The following is a 19,012-nucleotide window of genomic DNA, read 5'->3' as shown; positions in this document are numbered from 1 at the left end:
GTTCAATATTTTTCCATGTTAAAGGCACAGTTTGTTTACTTTATGAGGCTACCTTGGATGGTACCCCTTTGGTACAAGCAATAAAGTTACCCAGGATCCCTAGCTGTCTTTATTTACAAACCGAAGCTAGCCAGGAACCAGTCATGTAACCTGAGGGGGGTAGTGGTGCAGTCTCTACTCCCTGTTCCAAATTATTATGCAAATTCTATTTAAGTGTCACAAAGATTAAATATTTTGTTTTTCAGTTTAACTCATGTATGGCATTGTGTGTCAGGGCTCTTTTGATCACTGAAAACAATCTCGGACACCTGTGATAATTAGATTGGCCGGTGAGCCCAATTTAAGGAAAAACTACTAAAGGAGGGTGTTCCACATCATTAAGCAGAGCACCATTTTCAAGCAATATGGGGAAGAAAAAGGATCCCTCTGCTGCCGAAAAGAGTGAAATAGTTCAATGCCTTGGACGAGGTATGAAAACATTAGATATTTCACAAAAACTTAAGCGTGATCATTGCACTTTTAAGAGATTTGTGGCTGATTCAGAGCACAGACGGGTTTGTGCAGATAAAGGCACATCGAGGAAGATTTCTGCCAGATCCATGCATCGGATCAAGAGAGCAGCTGCTAAAATACCATTATATAGCAGCAAACAGATATTTGAAGCTGCTGGTGCCTCTGGAGTCCCATGGACATCAAGGTGTAGAGTCCTCCAGGGTCTTGCAACTGTGCATAAACCTTCTTTTCGGCCACCACTAACCAATGTTCACAAGCAGAAACGGCTGCATTGGGCAGAAAAATACATGAAGACTAATTTTCAAACAGTCCTGTTCACTGATGAGTGCCATGCAACCCTGGATGGTCCAGATGGATGGAGTAGTGGATGGTTGGTGGACATGCACCCTGTTCCAACAAGGCTGTAACATCAGCAAGCCAGTGGTGGAGTCATGTTTTGGGCCGGAATCATGGAAACAGAGCTGGTCAGCCCCTTTAAGGTCCCCGAAGGTGTAAAGATGACATTTCCAAAGTATGTGGCGTTTATGACTGACCACTTTCTTCCCTGGTACAGAAGGAAGAACTATGCTTTCCGTAATAAAATCATCTTCATGCATGACAATGCACCATCTCATGCTGCAAAGAATATCTCTGCATCAATGGCTGCTATGGAGGTAAAAGGAGAGAAAGTCATGGTGTGGCCTCCATCCTCCCCTTACCTCAATCCTATTGAGAACCTTTGGAGCATCCTCAAGCAGCTAGCAAAAGATCTATGAGGGTGGAAGGCAGTTTACATCCAAACAGCAGCTCTGGGAGGCTATTCTGACATCTTGCAAACAAATTCAAGCAGAAACTGTCCAAAAACTCACAAGTTCAATGGATGCAAGACTTGTGAAGCTGCTATCAAATAAGGGGTCCTATGTTAAAATGTAATGTGACCTGTAAAAATGTTTAAAAAGTTAAATTGAAATAGCTTTTGATTTCAGTAAATATGCTGCAAACACAACAAATGACAATTTTCAATTCTTTACAACCTATAAAGTGTTTTGAAACTTACTGTGTGTAATAATTTTGAACAGTGCATTGGAAGTTTATGTTTAAAAAAAATACTGTTATCATTAGGTTTGTTCAATAAAATTTGAATTGTACTCTTAATAGTTGATAACATGAGAATTATGCTGACTGTTATTTACATCAATTATTTAGGTAAATGAGAAAAATATAATTTGCATAATTTGGAACAGGGTGTAAATCACAGACCTTCAGCGGTTTCTTTAAAAACAGCAGCTAGTGGTTCAGGAGAGTGAACTGGTCAACTGTGGCCAGTTTGGCCCCATACTACAAACATTAGTGACAATACTGCCCCCTCCATATGGAGGGATAGTGGTCACCCTGGGACAGGCAGGATCAGTGGGAAGAAAAAAAAAAAAAAAAAGGCCAGGGCTTGCTTCAAATAACTGCCTGAAGCACCTTGTGGCCAAAAGCAGCATCCACCAAAGTCTGAACATCAACCCAGTAAAACTTGGTAAATGTTTGAACTAAAGATCAAGTGTAGCCTTACAAATTTGCAGCAAAGAAGCTTGATACTGTGCAGCCATGATACGTCCCACAGAGTACTGGTGAGGACTAACTTTCCACTATTCACACCTTGGAAAATAAGCCTACCAGGTGTGGTGATAGACTTTGAAAAGCACGTTTTCTGAACCTTAAAAGCGTAGGGATCTGCGAGTCATCCAGGAACCTCTAAAGACATGCACTTCAACAGCCATGCTGTCAAAGTCGGCGACCAAGAAGCAAGATGGAACACAGAACCCTAAGACAGTAGATCGGGAGAGTTAACAGCCACAGGATGTCCACCAGAAACCAGTGTACTTTGGTGTACCAAGTTCTTAGCCAGTTTGGGGCCATGAGCATCACCGGAATCCCTCTGTACTTGATCTGTCAAAGCAGACAGGAAAGGTATATCAGGGAGAAAATATCACAGGGTCACCAGAATGTCTACTGTAAAAGCCTTCAGAACCGATGACCAGGACACGAGGAAAGTTCATAGGACGCATCTGCCATGGGGACAATCAACTTGAAGATGATAGCTGGTGTATATTATGACTAGTAACATGCACTGGGAAGCACTTCTAAGAGTATGACGCAGACCCTGAGGTGAGCGTCTTCTCATTCTTTTCTCTCATCACTGATACATGAACCTTTCCACCTTGTGGGTGAATCTTTACTTAAGGAGATCAACATCTGGGATCCCCCATTTCTGGCAAATGTCCTGACACCCCTATGGGAGTAGGGACGACTTTCTTGAAATCAGTTGCTGGGCAGCTGAGTGTGCCTGCCAATTTTTAACACCAGGAATGTATATGGCTGAGAAGGCTGGAATGTGAAATTCTGTGCAGAGCACAATTATGTTCATGTCCTGAGCTGCTCAAATTCTGGTCCCACCTTTTAACCAACTATGCCACCATGGCTGTTGCAGTCTGACTGAACCTGTGTCAGTAATCCCCAAAAGGCAGCTTTGTCCATCTCTAAAGGGGGAGGCAAACCACTTTTAATTCCAGAATGTTGATTTAGAAAAATTAAAAAAAAAAAAACAGATCCCTGTAGCAACCAAGTTCCCTGTACCGTGGCTGTCCTAAGGGCAGCTCCCTAGTCCAACAGGCTGGCATTAATCATGATCTTCCAGTTTATTGGGAGAAAAAATTTCCTCAACTGCAACACCAGATTGTATATTCACTACACTAGGGAGTGTCTGACCTTTGCCAACAAGCTCATGGGCAAACCAGAGAAGTAGTCTGCTAATCTCAGTCAGAATGTTGCTGTAATGGCCTTGAATGAAGGCATGTGGCACCACTTCAAAGGAGGCAACCATCAGACCCAAGATCCTAATGCTAAACTACACATAGAGTAGTCAAAGTAACAGTAGAGCCCTTGTCTGAAATTACAAATACATTTTTACTGGTGGGACAGATTCGAGAATGTTGCATCCAGGATGAGACCTAGTTACTCCAAGCCACAAGTCAGAATTCAAAGCAGATTTTTGGAGGTTGTTTATACAACCAAAGGCTTGCAACAGTTGAGGCAGCGAACTGTCATTCAACAGATTATGGGCAGAATGCACTCAATAGAAGGTTGTCCAGGTATCCCACAATATAAACACAGAACACAAAGAATGGAAAGGACCAGGCCTAAGACTTTAGCAAACACCCAAGGGGCCGTGGACAGGCAAAAAGGGTGCACTACAAATTGTGTTTCTCGCCTCAGGCAAATTGAAATAATCAAATCATTGTTAAAGAGGAACATGCAAATAAGCATCTTTGATGGTACAGAGGCCAAGACTTGTTGAAAAGACTAACAGATTTGGCAGATGCCATTTGGAATTTTCAGATCCTTGAGTACTTGCAGACCTTGAGGTCTAAAATGGGATGCACATCCATGGTTTTAAGACAGCAAACAAGTTGGAGTAAAAAAAAAAAAAAACCTCAAACCTTCCTCCCACTGGCATGGGTGCAATAACTCAAGCTGGTAGAGGACAAGCTGAAGAGCCTGTGCCCACTGCAGAGAAGAGGGCCGGTTTGAAGTCAAACCAAGAGTGAGCAGAGACACTCCAATTTGAAGCCTTAGGTGATGGGCTGTTAGCCTGAGTTTGGACCTCTCCCCACACTCGCTCACCCTCAAGTGGGATTGCTCCAGCTGGTTTTGGATTCCAAGATTTGCATCAGAACTGCTTTCCTGGTGTGGGCTTGGAAAGTGTGGCTTGTAAGAGACTAAAGGATTCCTCAGTAGTATTTTCCTTGTATATGTTAGGCAATAGGGCAGCATAGTGGTTAAGTGATTAGCACTTTCGCCTGGCAGTACTAGGGTCGTTTGTTCGAAGCCCAACCACGGCACCACCTGCCTAGACTTTGCATGTTCTCCCTGTGCCAGTTTCCTCCAGGTCCCTCCCACACTCCAAAAACATGCTGTTAGGTTAATTGGATCCCATCTAAATTGGTCCTAGTATGTATGAATGTCTAGGTTAGGAATGTTAGATTGTATGCCCCTTGAAGGTTAGGGACTAATGTGAATGTAATAAGTGTGTGTGTGTGTGTAAAGCGCTGCGTAAATTGACAGCACTATACAAATACCTGAAATAAATAGGGTCCTCTTACCCCCAGGGACCTTTGATAAAAGTCTAGATAACTTGCTGAAGGACAGTCTTCCTACAAAGGCAATTCCCTCCAGTTGCTTTTTGTATGCTAGTGCTGCTGTCCAGTATTTAAGCCACAGGCATCTGTACAGTTGGAAGGCCCACCCTAGACATTTGAGGCATGGGGTAAGCCATGCACACTTAAAAAAAAAAAAAAAAAAAATCTGAGGAATTGACAGGTGTTCCAAGTGCTAAAAGATTTGCGCCAGTAGAGATTAACCCCTATTCAAAAGGACATTCATTTTGTCCAGATTGTCAGAGTATGACATACCACCATAGAGGTGATGACATTACTGCAACAATCAGAGCAAGAGAATGTGAAAAGGACTTCAAATCTTATCCACAGGGAGAAGGATTGCTTACAATTCTGATGTAACATGTCAAATTGTAGGACGTTCAAGATCTGACTGAATGGACAGGGATGACTAAAATCCTTCTAAGGCAGGTGGAGTGTGGGATGCCAGATGAGGTGATAGAATTGTATGAAGAGGAAAGTCAGGTGACAGCTGAGAATGCTCAAGGTTGAACCCAAGGGAAGGGGGCTCATTGGCAGCAAGGGCAATGGTATAATTTGTTTTCTCTATTTCTGGCATTGTGTGAGCCCTCAACAGGGTACTACCTGAGACCTAGAAGTGAAGAACTCCCTAGTCTGCAAACACTGTTTTGCCTGTGAGTCTGTCCCCTTATGCAGCACAGTGTCAAACTTTCTACTCAGCAGCACGTGTACAGTCCACTTGTGCCAGCCATTTAACACCCCAGGGAGAGCTGTAGGACTGCCCAGGGCTGTCTGCAGCACTGCCCAAGTGGCAAGATTACTCCCTGGCCACTTACCTGTTAACCTAACAAGGTAGCAACAGAAATGGGGAAGGGACCAGACAGTAAGCAGATACCCACACTACTACAAATTGGGAGGAAAGTAGGCACCAGAGGGTCATAATCATGATTTGGCAAACAGCTAACACAGGAGAGGAAAGTGGATTAACCCTATACATCTGACTTCACAAGAGGGTCTTCAGGGACTGGGTAACCCATTGTGGATTGCCTCTGCTCTGGACCAGTATAGCACCCTGTTGCTAACCAAATGTGCCTAGTGCCCCTAGCTACTTTACAGGGGAGAGGAGCTAGGAACAGGAAAGGGTTCTACGCAGGTCCTCACAGCCCTTTTTGCCAATCCATCAAAAGGTATCTGCCTATAACCCAGTAGTCTCTAAATCTGCCCATGTCTTGTACAATATGAAGAAATTGAGTTTTAGATGGACTAAACCATTCTCTGGAGACACATTATACATTTTCTGCAAAGCAGTTAACTGAAGAATCCATAGTTGCAATGTCTTTAGATACTTTTATTTTCTAGCCATTTTGTTGGCCAGACTTTTGGATGAGGCCAAGGGTAGAGGTCTTACCACATTGGTTGACATTTCCACCTGATCACCATTATCCGTCTGGTGCAAATATTAGACAATTGCTAATATTCAGAATGGCTGATGTAGGCAGATCAGATGTACTGATTTACATCACACGCTTATTTCAGGTCAGTGACTCAAAATACTGAATGTAGTTTCTAAACTGTACAACCAGTGTAGAAATATTTACAGTCTCTAAGTTTGACTACATATGCAGCATTGCGCTTAATTACTGCAAAACAGATAAACTGTAGGGTATACTCTTCAAGGACTACAAGGCACCTTATACACAGAGCTGTCTAGCTGCTATGCACTTATGTCATTTTAGTGTGCCCTGGAGTGTTGTCCAGCCCCGCAGCCTACAACCTGTCAAAATCTAGGGACAGTGTACCTCAGTGATATTCTCTTAGGGCCATGTGTGTTCAGGGATGAATGTCCAGAATCCAGACTACCTTTGTCCTGGGTATTACCCTCTGACCCCATAGGTCCCCAAGCCCTTTGACATGATAGAACCACTTTAAAAAGGTGTCTAAACAGGAAAAAAGTATTAAAGGTAATGCATTCTCTGCAGGTGTCTGTGACCCCCTTCCCCCAACTCTACTTCCCTGAGCCAGATCTCAATCCAGCACTGTACCAGTCTGTAGCAGCTCTTCTCAGAAACCTCAGCAGGAGCCAGTAAGGAGGAAGCAGGGGAAGGGGCTGACCCACACTATCTATAGACAAGCACACAATATGTGAGATGAACACACAATAGGAGGCAATTAAATGGACAAACTTGGCATGCACTTCAACAAGAAGTTGTAGATCATTCTTAATGCTATCCAAGTCTTTTTTCTTATATATTGCAATTGTCAAATATTGTTCCACACAAGACAAAAAACCCAAAAGACTTCTGTACCCTTTAAATCAGCTTTATTCTTCTAAATCTGTTTTATTCAATATTTCATAGCACCTTGGCAATGTCCAGAATAGAATACAAATACATGTATACATTTAAAGCATGAACCCTACTTCACAATTTTTAAATTAAAATAAGCTGAAACAGAAAAAAAAAATGCATGTTCATTTTGACTAAAAAGCCCCACATATAATTGAAAAGATGCCAAGGCAAGTTAGAATTACCAGGTAAAAAGAAGTTGTTACAATTTCTTTCAGTTCGGCCTAAAAGTTTTCCAAAGATGAATTTTGAGTATAGTTCAGATTTAAACATAAGCAGCTCTTTAAGTGCCAGAAAGTCGATTTTATTTTTAAGTGTCTCAGGTAAACAAAATTCAAAATCATGTTCCAGATTGAGAATACAAATATTGGTATGTATTCCTTGGAAATTCACAATTAAATTATACAAGCTGACAATTCAATGGTACCATATTATAGGAAGCCCTGACAATATACAAAACGCCAGATTAATGAAATCACACACTAACAGAATAAAACTAAAAAAAGGAGATTTAGGGCATGGCAAAGAAAAAAAAAAGCATAGCAAATAAAACACATAAAAACAAAAGCAATCACCTAGTGCATATGCAACAAATTATGCACTGTACAACATTACTGGGAGTAAAACTAACCTTCTTAAAAAGCTGCAAGTGTGTGATTTTTGTGTCGTAGCAGATCATAATCCAACTATAATTTTGAGCAACAGCTTCATGTTAGCGAACAGGAATGTTACACCACACCATTTTAGATGCAGATTATACTTGTATGCCTAGAACTTTGCAATGCAATGTAAAACGTGTTAATAGTGGTAGAAATATTACAAAAAATAAAAAGATGTAGCAAAGTTAATGAAAAAAAAATTTCAAGAAAAAAAAAAACAAAAAAAAACAACACCCTGAAGGAGGAAAAAAAAAACAAAAAAAAAAACAGCTCTTGAAACATGCAAATCAAAAGATCTATTAAATAGATTATGATTGCTATGAACAAAGCTGTAATTTTAAGCAGGTATTGCAAGGTTTGATTAAAACAGGATGTTTTAAATCACAAGATTGCCTAACAGAGCTGACAACAGTATAGTCTGATATCTGAAATTTGCCTGAGAATATACATATTATGTGGAGAATATGACAGACTGCAGTCAGCCAATGAAGGCTGTGTGCTTGTCATGCAACATACTGCATTTGTAGTTCATACACAAATCTAAATATTTCACAGCCTTAGTTATACTTTGATAGCCCCGATCCACACACGAGAGGAGAAAAAAAAAATACCTACAAGGGCACCAAAACATTTTGCACAGGAAATTTAAATACTTTGTTATGGAAAATCCTAATGTTGCACTTATACTGAAAAAGCAAACCGCTTTCACACATTTTATCATTTCTGTACATGAACTATAAGTCTGAAAAATAAAAATGCTACACACACACAAAGCATCCTCTCAAATTCACATATCAACTTACATTATAGGATTTCTGCAAGTCACAATCAATGATAATTTATTTTACATCTTAAAAAACAAAAACAAAAAAACCATACAAGAAATACTCAAGTCCTATTTCAAAATCATATGGTCAAATGCATCGCATCCATATGTTCAGATTTCCACTAGAACAAGATACAGAGACCAAGATATGTTAGATGAAAACTGTACCAAGATTATCAGAGTAGGCCCAGCAGGTCTTTATGTATAGTTGAGTGACAGCTAATACACTTAAGTAGACATGTATTTGCCATAACAAAATGGCAACGGCCAGCAAACCTAAACTGAGTAATCTAGATGGATTAGGGGATAAAAGTTACTCATACCAGATATACCACACACTTAATGTTAGGATACCCCTTTAAACTAGGAGGTGTGTACTCTACACACCATTAACGATCAGTATTCCACTATAGGTCACTATACACAGCTTTGCAAAACTGGTGTTTTTCCAGTTTCAATACTGCACATCCCAACAGCCGCCACCACTAACCTACCAATTATAGGATTTGTAAGTGACATTTAACTTGCAAAGTCTTGGAACATGCAGCAGCACATGGTCATATAATGCCATTAACAGTCACAATTGTTACAAAACTTACAGTCTCAGATGTTATACAGTTGTGCAATAGTATTAAGAACCTGCCAGTGTAGCAAAATCCTTGAGACCCTCACATTATGCACACAGTGCGTTTACTATGAAGCGTTTACTATGAAGCTCCTTAAGCTGCATGCCTGGCTTTTGGCGCTACTAAAATCACCTGTGATTAACCATGTAAACCCCTAATGGAACAAATATCTTCTGAAAATATAAGCTACCCAATAGCATGCAACTCACCAAAAAAAGATTGCCCAATATTCTAACTCTGCATGCCCCACCGCAACTTCATGGTACCACAGGTAGGCATTTTTCCTCATCATTCAGCATACATTTAGTGATTAATCACAAGCAATTTTAGAAACTGCTACTAAACCTGTGCAGCTCAGGCCCCAGTTGTCAGTAAATAAAAATCAATGTTCAGCCATAAATCTAGTGTGGAATACAAAACAAGTTGAAGGTCAGGAAGACTAGCTACAGTCTTTGTGGCAAATTTACTGCATGAGAAATGCAGGGCTGTGGTGTATACGTGTGCTGGGCCTAAAATGGTGGCAAATTTAAAGGATAAGTTCACCTTTTAACAAAAGATAAAATGCAGGTAAAAAAAGGAAGGTTTATTTTTTGTTCCTGGAGCTTCTAAAGCATTGTACCAGCGATCAACAGATCCCTGGTGCCATGCAGGTCTTCTGCAGACCTGTTGGCATATCTGTGTGCCGTATATTGTACGAGCAAGCAGATACTGACAGGAAGACTCGAACTATCACAGCTCTGGTAGTTAATTGGTAACAAGCCGACAGCCGGTACAATCCCCGCACGGCCTGTTTTAAATTGTGATAGCAAACGGGGAGAAGATCCACTCTAGCCGCGACTTATAGCAGGACTGCGGCAGGCATTCTGACACTGGGTGGGAACTGCCACTGACACTAATACGGTGATCAGTGCTAATAAAAAGCACTGACACTGTACTGACACTGGGCTGGTAGGGGTTAGTATCTGGTAAAATCAAAGGGTTTACTGTGTGCTGTGTTTTACTAGGGAGACATGCTGTTTTGTATCTCTTTGCTGTTTACACAGGTCTATCCCATCAGCTTTCCACAACGACGGTCGAGTGCCGGCCGGAAACAGCCGGTCGAGTGCCGGCCGGAAACAGCCGGTCGAGTGCCGGCCGGAAACAGCCGGTCGAGTGCCGGCCGGAAACAGCCGGTCGAGTGCCGGCCGGAAACAGCCGGTCGAGTGCCGGCCGGAAACAGCCGGTCGAGTGCCGGCCGGAAACAGCCGGTCGAGTGCCGGCCGGAAACAGCCGGTCGAGTGCCGGCCGGAAACAGCCGGTCGAGTGCCGGCCGGAAACCGATCCGGTGATTGACATCTCTAGCCGCCAATAGCGGCATGGGTAGGGCGGTGCGCCTGCCCCCTACCCGGAAATGAAAATCGCGTATATATACACACATGGTTTTGTGCAGCCCTGTAGCAGTACTTCTGCTATAGGGTGGAGGACAAGCGGGTAATCTCTTTAGCAGTTCATGTTTCCTACCCACCCTCTAATTCAGTGATGAAGCCTCAATCAGGCTGTCATTTAATATCGGATGTGTCAGATGCCTGTGCCCATCATTGTGGACTGTGGTGCTGTCCTCCAGTTATAGCACTGCTGAGTCCTGTAAGTCACATTAGGCATCAGGCAGATGGATCCAAAAAGCGCAGAGAACTGACATAGCAAAAAGTCTGATGGAGGCTGCAATGCTGGAAAAATCAAAAGGTAGCGGGCACAGCCCACTAGAGAGAAGAGTTTTGTTATCTCTTTCTACTGCAGCTGGGTGTTATTTTTGTAAAGCAACTGACGGTCACTTTCAATGCTACATGGAAAACCTTGAATCTTGTAAACTTTTTTTTTATAGTAAATTCTGAGTCTAGGTAAAAAGGGACCCTTGAAAATCATATGCTACAAAATTAGTTAACAGCAAAGCAAGTCTGATTTGCTTTACAAAAATGAAAGTGTCAATAAGCAAACAAAATATTAAGTCCTAGCTTTAAATTTGTGGAGATGAAAACATGTAGGGCAAACTTTAAAATGTAACTATTTAAGTGCAAATATGTCTACCAAAGCGCATAAGCTTTTGCACAGCTAAATTCATTTAGGTAAACAAATCAGGCTACTACTTTATAATCTTGTACTAGGGTAGAAAAAAAAAAAAAAAAACAAAACAAAAAAAAAAACAAAAACACCACATTTCAATGATAAAGAACAAATCAGTCACTCCAATGAGAACCCTATGAATTCATAGGTCAGTTATGCATAGCCCTTTCTGAAACAAGACATACACATAGTTTGGATTGATAGATTTACAGTTGTGATTAAACATGCACAAAATGGGAAAAAATTAAATTAAGGGGGAAAAAGAAAAAAAAAAAAAAAAAAATTACTGATGCACATGCCTTTGCTTTAACTAAGCCTTTTTGCCATCTTTTGAAGCTTTTATTTTTCCAAGATAGTGAAAAAGCTTAGAGAAATTTTAGTAAGGTCAAAAGACAAACTAATATTTCAAGCTAACTGACATTACATAACATCTGTACATTCAGGTTTATAATTTGTGACGAAAACAGTATCTGGCCACAGTTACACACTGTCCACACACCGCATCCATGATTTTAACTTCAAGGCCAAAATGGCATACACATACTACCAGCAAAGCCTTAAATAGATTAAAAAAGTAATTTTAAATTTCTATATTTTTATATTTTTTTATTTTAACATCTATTTTTCAAAAATATTTTCTTTTACCCTCTTTAGAGGGTTTCTAGGTTATGTCACAACCCTGAAACTGACATATGGCAGGTAATTTCTGCAACGTAAAATATTTAAAATGAAAAAAAAAACAAAACAAAAAACCAAAACAGAAAAAAAAAAAAAAAAAAAAACATACTGATTTATATGCTTTTTTTTTTTAAATCACATCTGGAACTCACTACCACCTCATATCCATTATCTGAGATGATTTTTGGATTCCATTATGTCCATGTTGTGTTAAACATATTTAATGACCATTTCCAATTTCAAAGTCTCTTTGCTGTCATCAGTCCAGTTAGAAATTTTAAATTAAAGACGAGAAGTTTTTACTTTGGTGATCTGGGTGGCACATATTGCTCCTTGCCATTACGCCGTGTTGCTCCCTGAGGTGAAGACCTGCGTCCAAACTGTCGTCTCTGTTCCCTGATTTTCCCTGCACCTCCTCTCTGGGTTCCATTGTTGCGATATCCAGGGGAATCTTTGACTTTTCCTTCAAGCTTCTCATGAGGCTTTTCAGTGTTTTTCTCTGGAGTAGTGCTTTCTTCATTTTTGGCAGGTGGTGCTATGTTGGAGCGAAGCTCACGAAGTGGCTGAACTGGAGCTGGTGTAGGCTCCTTAGGAGGTTTCTGACAAACTTCAGCATAACTTAATTTACGTGGTTCCTTGAAAAAGAGAAGAAAAAAAAAAAAACAAAAAAAAAAACAAAAAAAACTTTAGAATTATAAAATGAGCAGCTTGGAAGTCAGTTTTTTCAGACCCAGTGGGGTAGATTTACTAAATCTGGAGTGTGCAACATCTGGTGCAGCTCTGCATAAAAACCAATTAGTTTCTTGGTTTTATTGCCAAAGAATAACTGAACTAGCTGATGTTAAGATGATTGGCTACCATGCACAGCTACAACAGATCTTGAACTCTGCAGTTTTAGTAAATCAGCCCCAGTGTTTCTTACAAGTTACAGCATTTAGGATTAGAAAAGTCAAAGCGTTCAAATCTGGTACTCTAATCCCTCTAAAAGTGCATTTCCTTAGTATTCTTTAGTAACAGGCTGGAAAAAGAAGCCTTTACACATTAAAAACCCTTATAAATCAAGTAAATAGGCAATGTTCATTGGGTTCACCAACTAGTCCTGAGCACTGTCCATCTAAGTAGAGTAACCAATTTTAAACCAACTACCCCTTTTCTCAATATGGGGGCAAAAAATAGGTGACAGCCTGTATACGTGTAGCAATATATGCACGAGTGTACAGCCAATCACATTAAAGTGGTATTAAAACCAAACATATTGCAGCTTACCAATTCTAAGATGTGCTGGCAGCATTAGGGCCCGTTCACACAAAGCTGTGCATTCTAGCTGCAGTGAGCCAATGGTAGAAGGGTGATGTGGTGCATGATTCAGTGCATCACAAAGCTCCTTTTCTTTTGTTTGCCAAAATAACTTTATTTGAAGTGCACAAAAAGGGACTTCATTCATGTCAACGTACAGAAGCATGGTGCACTGCTGTACAGTAACATGCAACCCCATCCAGTGTACAAAGATTCAATATGAATAGGGCACTTGGAAAATAACTGTTGTGTGTCCTAGCAGTGATTGGTGTTTTAGTCTGGTCACTGCACTGTGTGAATTGGTTTGGTTTTTTTAAGCATTCGCTAATTTTCACCTGGTGATCCTGTCAGTAAGTTGTTTTACAAAAGAAAAACCTGACCTATAGATGTAGCAGACAGAGGGCTGAGGCAAACCATTTAACACCGACAGGGGTGCAATGATCCGCTTATATTTATGTAAAACCTTAATCTAAAAAAGGGGTGGGGGGGGGGGGGGGGAGTTACTGTAAAAGTTAATAAAGTATTAGCGGGAGTTTGGCTTCAATTTGTTAAATGCACTAGTGGATTTAAAGACACTCACCTCCCTCCAGAAGGACAATGCTGTTGTCCAAAGGGGTCTCTGTGCACATTCACCCAGAATGCATGAGGTGTTACAGGCCACAGCTGAAAACACGGACAATAAACCTAGGTACTGCAGCCACTACATCTGATTGGTATAGCTGCATTATATTAGATTTTTTGTTTTGGGTTCAAATCGGCTTTAACTTTAGAAGACCATTTTCCTTTCCAATACATTTTTATTAAGTTTTTTCCAAATATGGAACAGTTGCATATGAATTTTATGATCCCTTAGTTATGGTACTTTTTAAATGAATTGGCCACTATCATATACCAATTTAATGAAATGCTATTCTAACACATCAAATCACAAACTGGGAAAGAAATAGAGGTCTTACCTTTGGGATCAGGTGTACACTTTGCTTTCAGGCTTTGTCCCCCACTCCCCGTTAAGGAATGGCACCTTTGGGGAAAGACGGGGGGAGGTGGGTATCCGAATTTGACCCACTCCCAATGCAATCCCCTAAGGCTATCTGAAGCAGAAGTTGTCCTCCCTCTCCCTTCCCCCCCGTAGTGTTCTGGGACACGGGACAATTCACAAACTGCAGTGTAACTCAAGCAATGCACAGTGGGCACCCAGCTGTGAATATGCAAGCTGTCATAGCCGGTTACCCACACTGAAGATGCCAGCGTTAGGGACAGAAGACTGCCGATGAAACCAGCTGTGGCAAGGACACCGCTGGACCAATGAACAGGTAAGTATTTTAAAAGTCAGCAACTACAGTTGTAGCTGCTGACTTTTTTCATTCAACTGGAACTCTGCTTTAGGTGGCAACAAAAGAAAAAACTCAACTAACCTTTCAGGACAAAAAAACAAAACAAAAAAAACAACAAGAAAAACAAAAAAACAACCATGCTGAGGGAATATACAGGGGATAGCTCCAACGGTTTCAATTGTCACCTTCAGAAGCCAGCAGTATAACAAACTTTTCTGAATTTGAGTGTCACAGAAATAATTTACATTGTACTTAGTGTCACTAAAGGAAAAACTCCTTTTATTTATGGATAGTGGAGAGGGATTAAAATGCGTCCATTTTTATTGCTGTCTGTGCCCCTGTTAAGGAGATTCACCCACTTTGTCCTGTTTACCCAGGGATGCTGAATTTATATAGCTAGACACCAGGGACATGTAGTTCCGGGAGCCAGGCAGGTAGGTTTTTTTTTTTTCTTTACCCTGTCAGGTGGAAGCATTCGGACAGCCGATTGCTTCCACACAGAGCCAGCATCTCACAACCCCCCCCCCCCGATGTGAGGTCTCCTGGGCTCCGCTTGCCCATCTGTGGGCCCGGGATCACCTCACCGTCATTGGCTAGAGGGGAGGGAGGTGAGCTAGCATGTCCCCTCATCACCTCCCCTTCTTGTCCTGACCCATAAGTTATGTTATGATGTCCGGCCATGGAGGAAAGAATGTAATGCGGTGTGAAGTGCACTGCATTACATTCAGGGGAGCACAGGCAAGACATCCAGGGTCTTTTAAACCTTGGATGTCTCAATAAAGAGAACCTTTCACGGAAAATCATCACAGGGGACAAAGTCCCCTATGTGATGAAAAAAGAAAAAAAAAAGTAAAGTTTTTTTTTTACTGTAAAAATAAAAAAAAGTTACAGCCAACAACGTAATATCTCCCCAAAAAATTGAGGCACCCCACCCTGATATATACACACATACAAACTTAAAAGCACACGCTGGAGCACCTACGCATGAAAATGTTGATTGCGGTACACGTTACATATTTCTGCGCATGCCAGAATGAAAAGCAACAATTCTAGCCAGACCTCCTCCATAACGCTAAACTGATGACCTATAAAGGAGCTTTAAAATTGTCGTCTATAGAAAATATAGGGGAGTGAAGTTCGTTGCCATTTTATGAGTGCATGCAAATTTAACATTTAATATGTTGGACATTTACTAGATACAACCTCATCTTTTATATTTTACCAAAAAATAGAGTAATTTATTGCTTTTTTTGTGTCCTAAAATGAACTTGCTTGTATTGTTTTTACTGAAATTGTGCGGTAATATGCGAAAAAATTGGAACTACCACCATTTTATTCTCTAGGGTTTCGGCTTTCAGAAAACATATGGTTGGGGGTTGTGTGTAATCTTCAAGCCTAAAATGATTATTTTAAACTTGTGAAAATGCAAAAAACAGCTCTGGCAGCGAAAGAGATAAAGGCTAAGCCCAGCATTCCCCTTTCCTGAGGAGCACCCAATCAGTGCTCATTACACTGCAAGGTCTCTCCCATCCCTGCTAGTCCCAGAGTGTGGTGCTGGAGACAGGAGGGGAGGAGATATACAGTGCAGTTATAAATATTACATGTTTAAGTCACCATAAAGCCCCTTTTGTTTTTAAAAGCCCCAGACATTCCTAAAATCTGATTTAAATACGGTTTTGGTTGAAAAAAAAATTTTTTTTATCAGGACAAAGTATTTTCATAAAGGAGAAGTAGATTGGGGACCAGATTTAGTCCATGGACAAGTAGTTTTTTAAAAAAAAAATTCCACACCAGTGTTTATCATCGAAAGTGAAAGTAAAAATACTCACGTTTTGGGTTAAAACAGGAAGAAAGGGGAATCTTCAAACGAGGACACTAGTTCTGGTGAAACTAGTATTTATTCACTGGAGTGATTTTCTCACTTTGTTCGGTTGACAGGAAGTGAGGGAAATCTCCCCAATGGGAAACATGGCAAAAAAAAAAAAAAAACCACAAAACAACACCTTGACAGGGGTTACAATCCTCCCTTACTATATGCAAAATGAAAAGGTTTGCCTTTAGTGACACTTAACTAATGCTTTTATACATGGATCAATGAACAGCTTTGTTCTGCACATATTCAAGATGAGAGGGATCTGTGAATGAATCTTGTATATGATATCGGATACAAAGCGGCATGTCTTTCAAAGCCCATTAATGTACTGATAAAGACTGCCAGAAAAAGCATTGCAGGATTCTCAAAGTAATGGATGTTGACATATAAATTACTCATTATCAGTGTGATAAGTGACAAAACAAAAAGGCACTTACCTGTGTGCTCTGGGCAGGGCAGACACTTGCTATAGGTGCAGTGGTGGTAGGTTTGGGTGGTTTTACAGAAGTAGCATTGCACACTGGTAATACTGCCAATGTCTGGCTGGCAACGTCTTTGTGACAAGAAATTTCCGTACTTTTTTTCTCATTATTTGGATTACTAAAAATACACAGTAAAAAAATGATATATGTATATCCTGTACAAAAGTAACCATCTCCAAATTAACTCGTTACCAGGCACCCATAACATCTGGTGCTACAAAGGAATCCAAGGAACCTCAATATTTATTTACTTCAGGTAAATCTAAAGCACTGTCAATTTACACAGCGCTTTACATATATATTGTACATTCACATCAGTCCCTAACCTTCAAGGAGTGCACAATGTAAGGTCCCTAACTCACATTCATACATATACAGTGGGGCAAAAAAGTATTTAGTCAGCCAGCAATTGTGCAAGTTCTCCCACTTAAAAAGATGAGAGGCCTGTAATTGGCATCATAGGTAGACCTCAACTATGAGAGACAAAATGAGAAAAAAAATCCAGACAATCACATTGGCTGATTTGGAAAGAATTTGTATAAAATTGTAGACCTGCACCAGGCTGGGAAGACTGAATCTGCAATAGGCAAGCAGCTTGGTGTGAACAAATCAACTGTGGGAGCAATAATTAGAAAATGCAAGACATACAAGACCACTGATAATCTCCCTCGATCTGGGGCTCCACGCAAGATCTCACCCCGTGGGGTCAAAATGATCACAAGAATGGTGAGCAAAAATCCCAGGACCACGCAGGGGGACCTAGTGAATGACCTGCAGAGAGCTGGGACCAACGTAACAAAGGTTACCATCAGCAACACACTACGCCGCCAGGGACTCAGATCCTGCAGTGCCAGGCGTGTCCTCCTGCTTAAGCCAGTACATGTCCGGGCCCGTCTGAAGTTTGCTAGAGAGCATTTGGATGATCCAGAAGAGGATTGGGAGAATGTCATATGGTCAGATGAAACCAAAATAGAACTGTTTGGTAGAAACACAACTCGTCATGTTTTGAAGGAGAGCGAATGCTGAGTTGCATCCAAAGAACACCATACCTACTGTGAAGTATGGGGGTGACAACATCATGCTTTGGGGCTGTTTCTCCGCAAAGGGACCAGGACGACTGATCCATGTACAGGACAGAATGAATGGGGCCAGGTATCGTGAGATTTTGAGTGCAAACCTCCTTCCATCAGCAAGGGCATTGAAGATGAAACGTGGCTGGGTCTTCCAACATGACAATGATCCCAAACATACCGCCCGGGCAACGAAGGAGTGGCTTCGTAAGAAGCATTTCAAGGTCCTGGAGTGGCCTAGCCAGTCTCCAGATCTCAACCCCATAGAAAACCTTTGGAGGGAGTTGAAAGTCCTTGTTGCCCAGCGACAGCCCCAAAACATAACTGCTCTAGAGGAGATCTGCCTGGAGGAATGGGCCACCATACCAGCAACAGTGTGTGCCAACCTTGTGAAGACTTACAGGAAACGTTTGACCTCTGTCATTGCCAACAAAGGATATATAACAAAGTATTGAGATGAACTTTTGATATTGACCAAATACTTATTTTCCACCATAATTTGCAAATAAATTCTTTCCAAATCAGCCAATGTGATTGTCTGGATTTTTTTTTCTCATTTTGTCTCTCATAGTTGAGGTCTACCTATGATCCCAATTACAGGCCTCTCTCATCTTTTTAAATGGGAGAACTTGCACAATTGGTGGCTGACTAAATACTTTTTTGCCCCACTGTACATACTAGGGCCACGTTAGACAGGAGCCAATTAACCCACCAGCATGTCTTTGGAGTGTTGGAGGAAACTGGAGTACCCAGAGGAAACCAACGCAAGCACAGGGAGACCATACAAACTCCAGGGCAGGTGGTGCCGTGGTTGGGATGTGAACCAGCGACCCTAGTGCTGCCAAGCTGAAGTGCTAATTTAGCCACTGTGCTGCACATCAATAGTATAAAATCTCTCAGATCTCATAATCTTGCAATCATTGGAGGAAATACTACAGTCAGAGTATGGAATGAAAAAAAGGAAAAAAAAAAGGTGGGGGGAGAGGGAGGGAGCGAGAGAAAGAAAAAGATGTGGGGGGGGGGGGGGGGGGAAGCTAACGACAAACT

At 41.1% G+C, this 19,012-nt stretch overlaps 1 protein-coding gene across 2 annotated transcripts in view; it reads right to left on the bottom strand.

Moving 5' to 3' along the window:
• Positions 1 to 6,974: 6,974 nt before the first annotated feature.
• LARP4 (La ribonucleoprotein 4) overlaps positions 6,975 to 19,012 on the bottom strand; it is a 120,937-nt gene continuing 108,899 nt past the window's right edge. For both annotated transcript variants that reach the window (XM_089652036.1, XM_089652037.1), the window contains 2 exons: positions 16,851 to 17,013; positions 6,975 to 12,545 (listed from right to left, as the gene is read on the bottom strand). In XM_089652036.1, coding sequence (XP_089508162.1) covers positions 12,210 to 12,545; positions 16,851 to 17,013 — 499 coding nt within the window. In that variant the 3' untranslated portion in view covers positions 6,975 to 12,209. The remainder of the gene's footprint in view (positions 12,546 to 16,850; positions 17,014 to 19,012) is intronic.

This window comes from Staurois parvus, unplaced genomic scaffold, assembly GCF_062004578.1.
Source record: "Staurois parvus isolate SC_StPar_1 unplaced genomic scaffold, SC_StPar_1.0 ptg000669l, whole genome shotgun sequence".
Lineage (NCBI taxonomy): Eukaryota > Metazoa > Chordata > Amphibia > Anura > Ranidae > Staurois > Staurois parvus.
The sequence above is the reverse complement of the archived record's forward strand: the minus strand, read 5'-3'. Positions and strand labels throughout refer to the sequence as shown.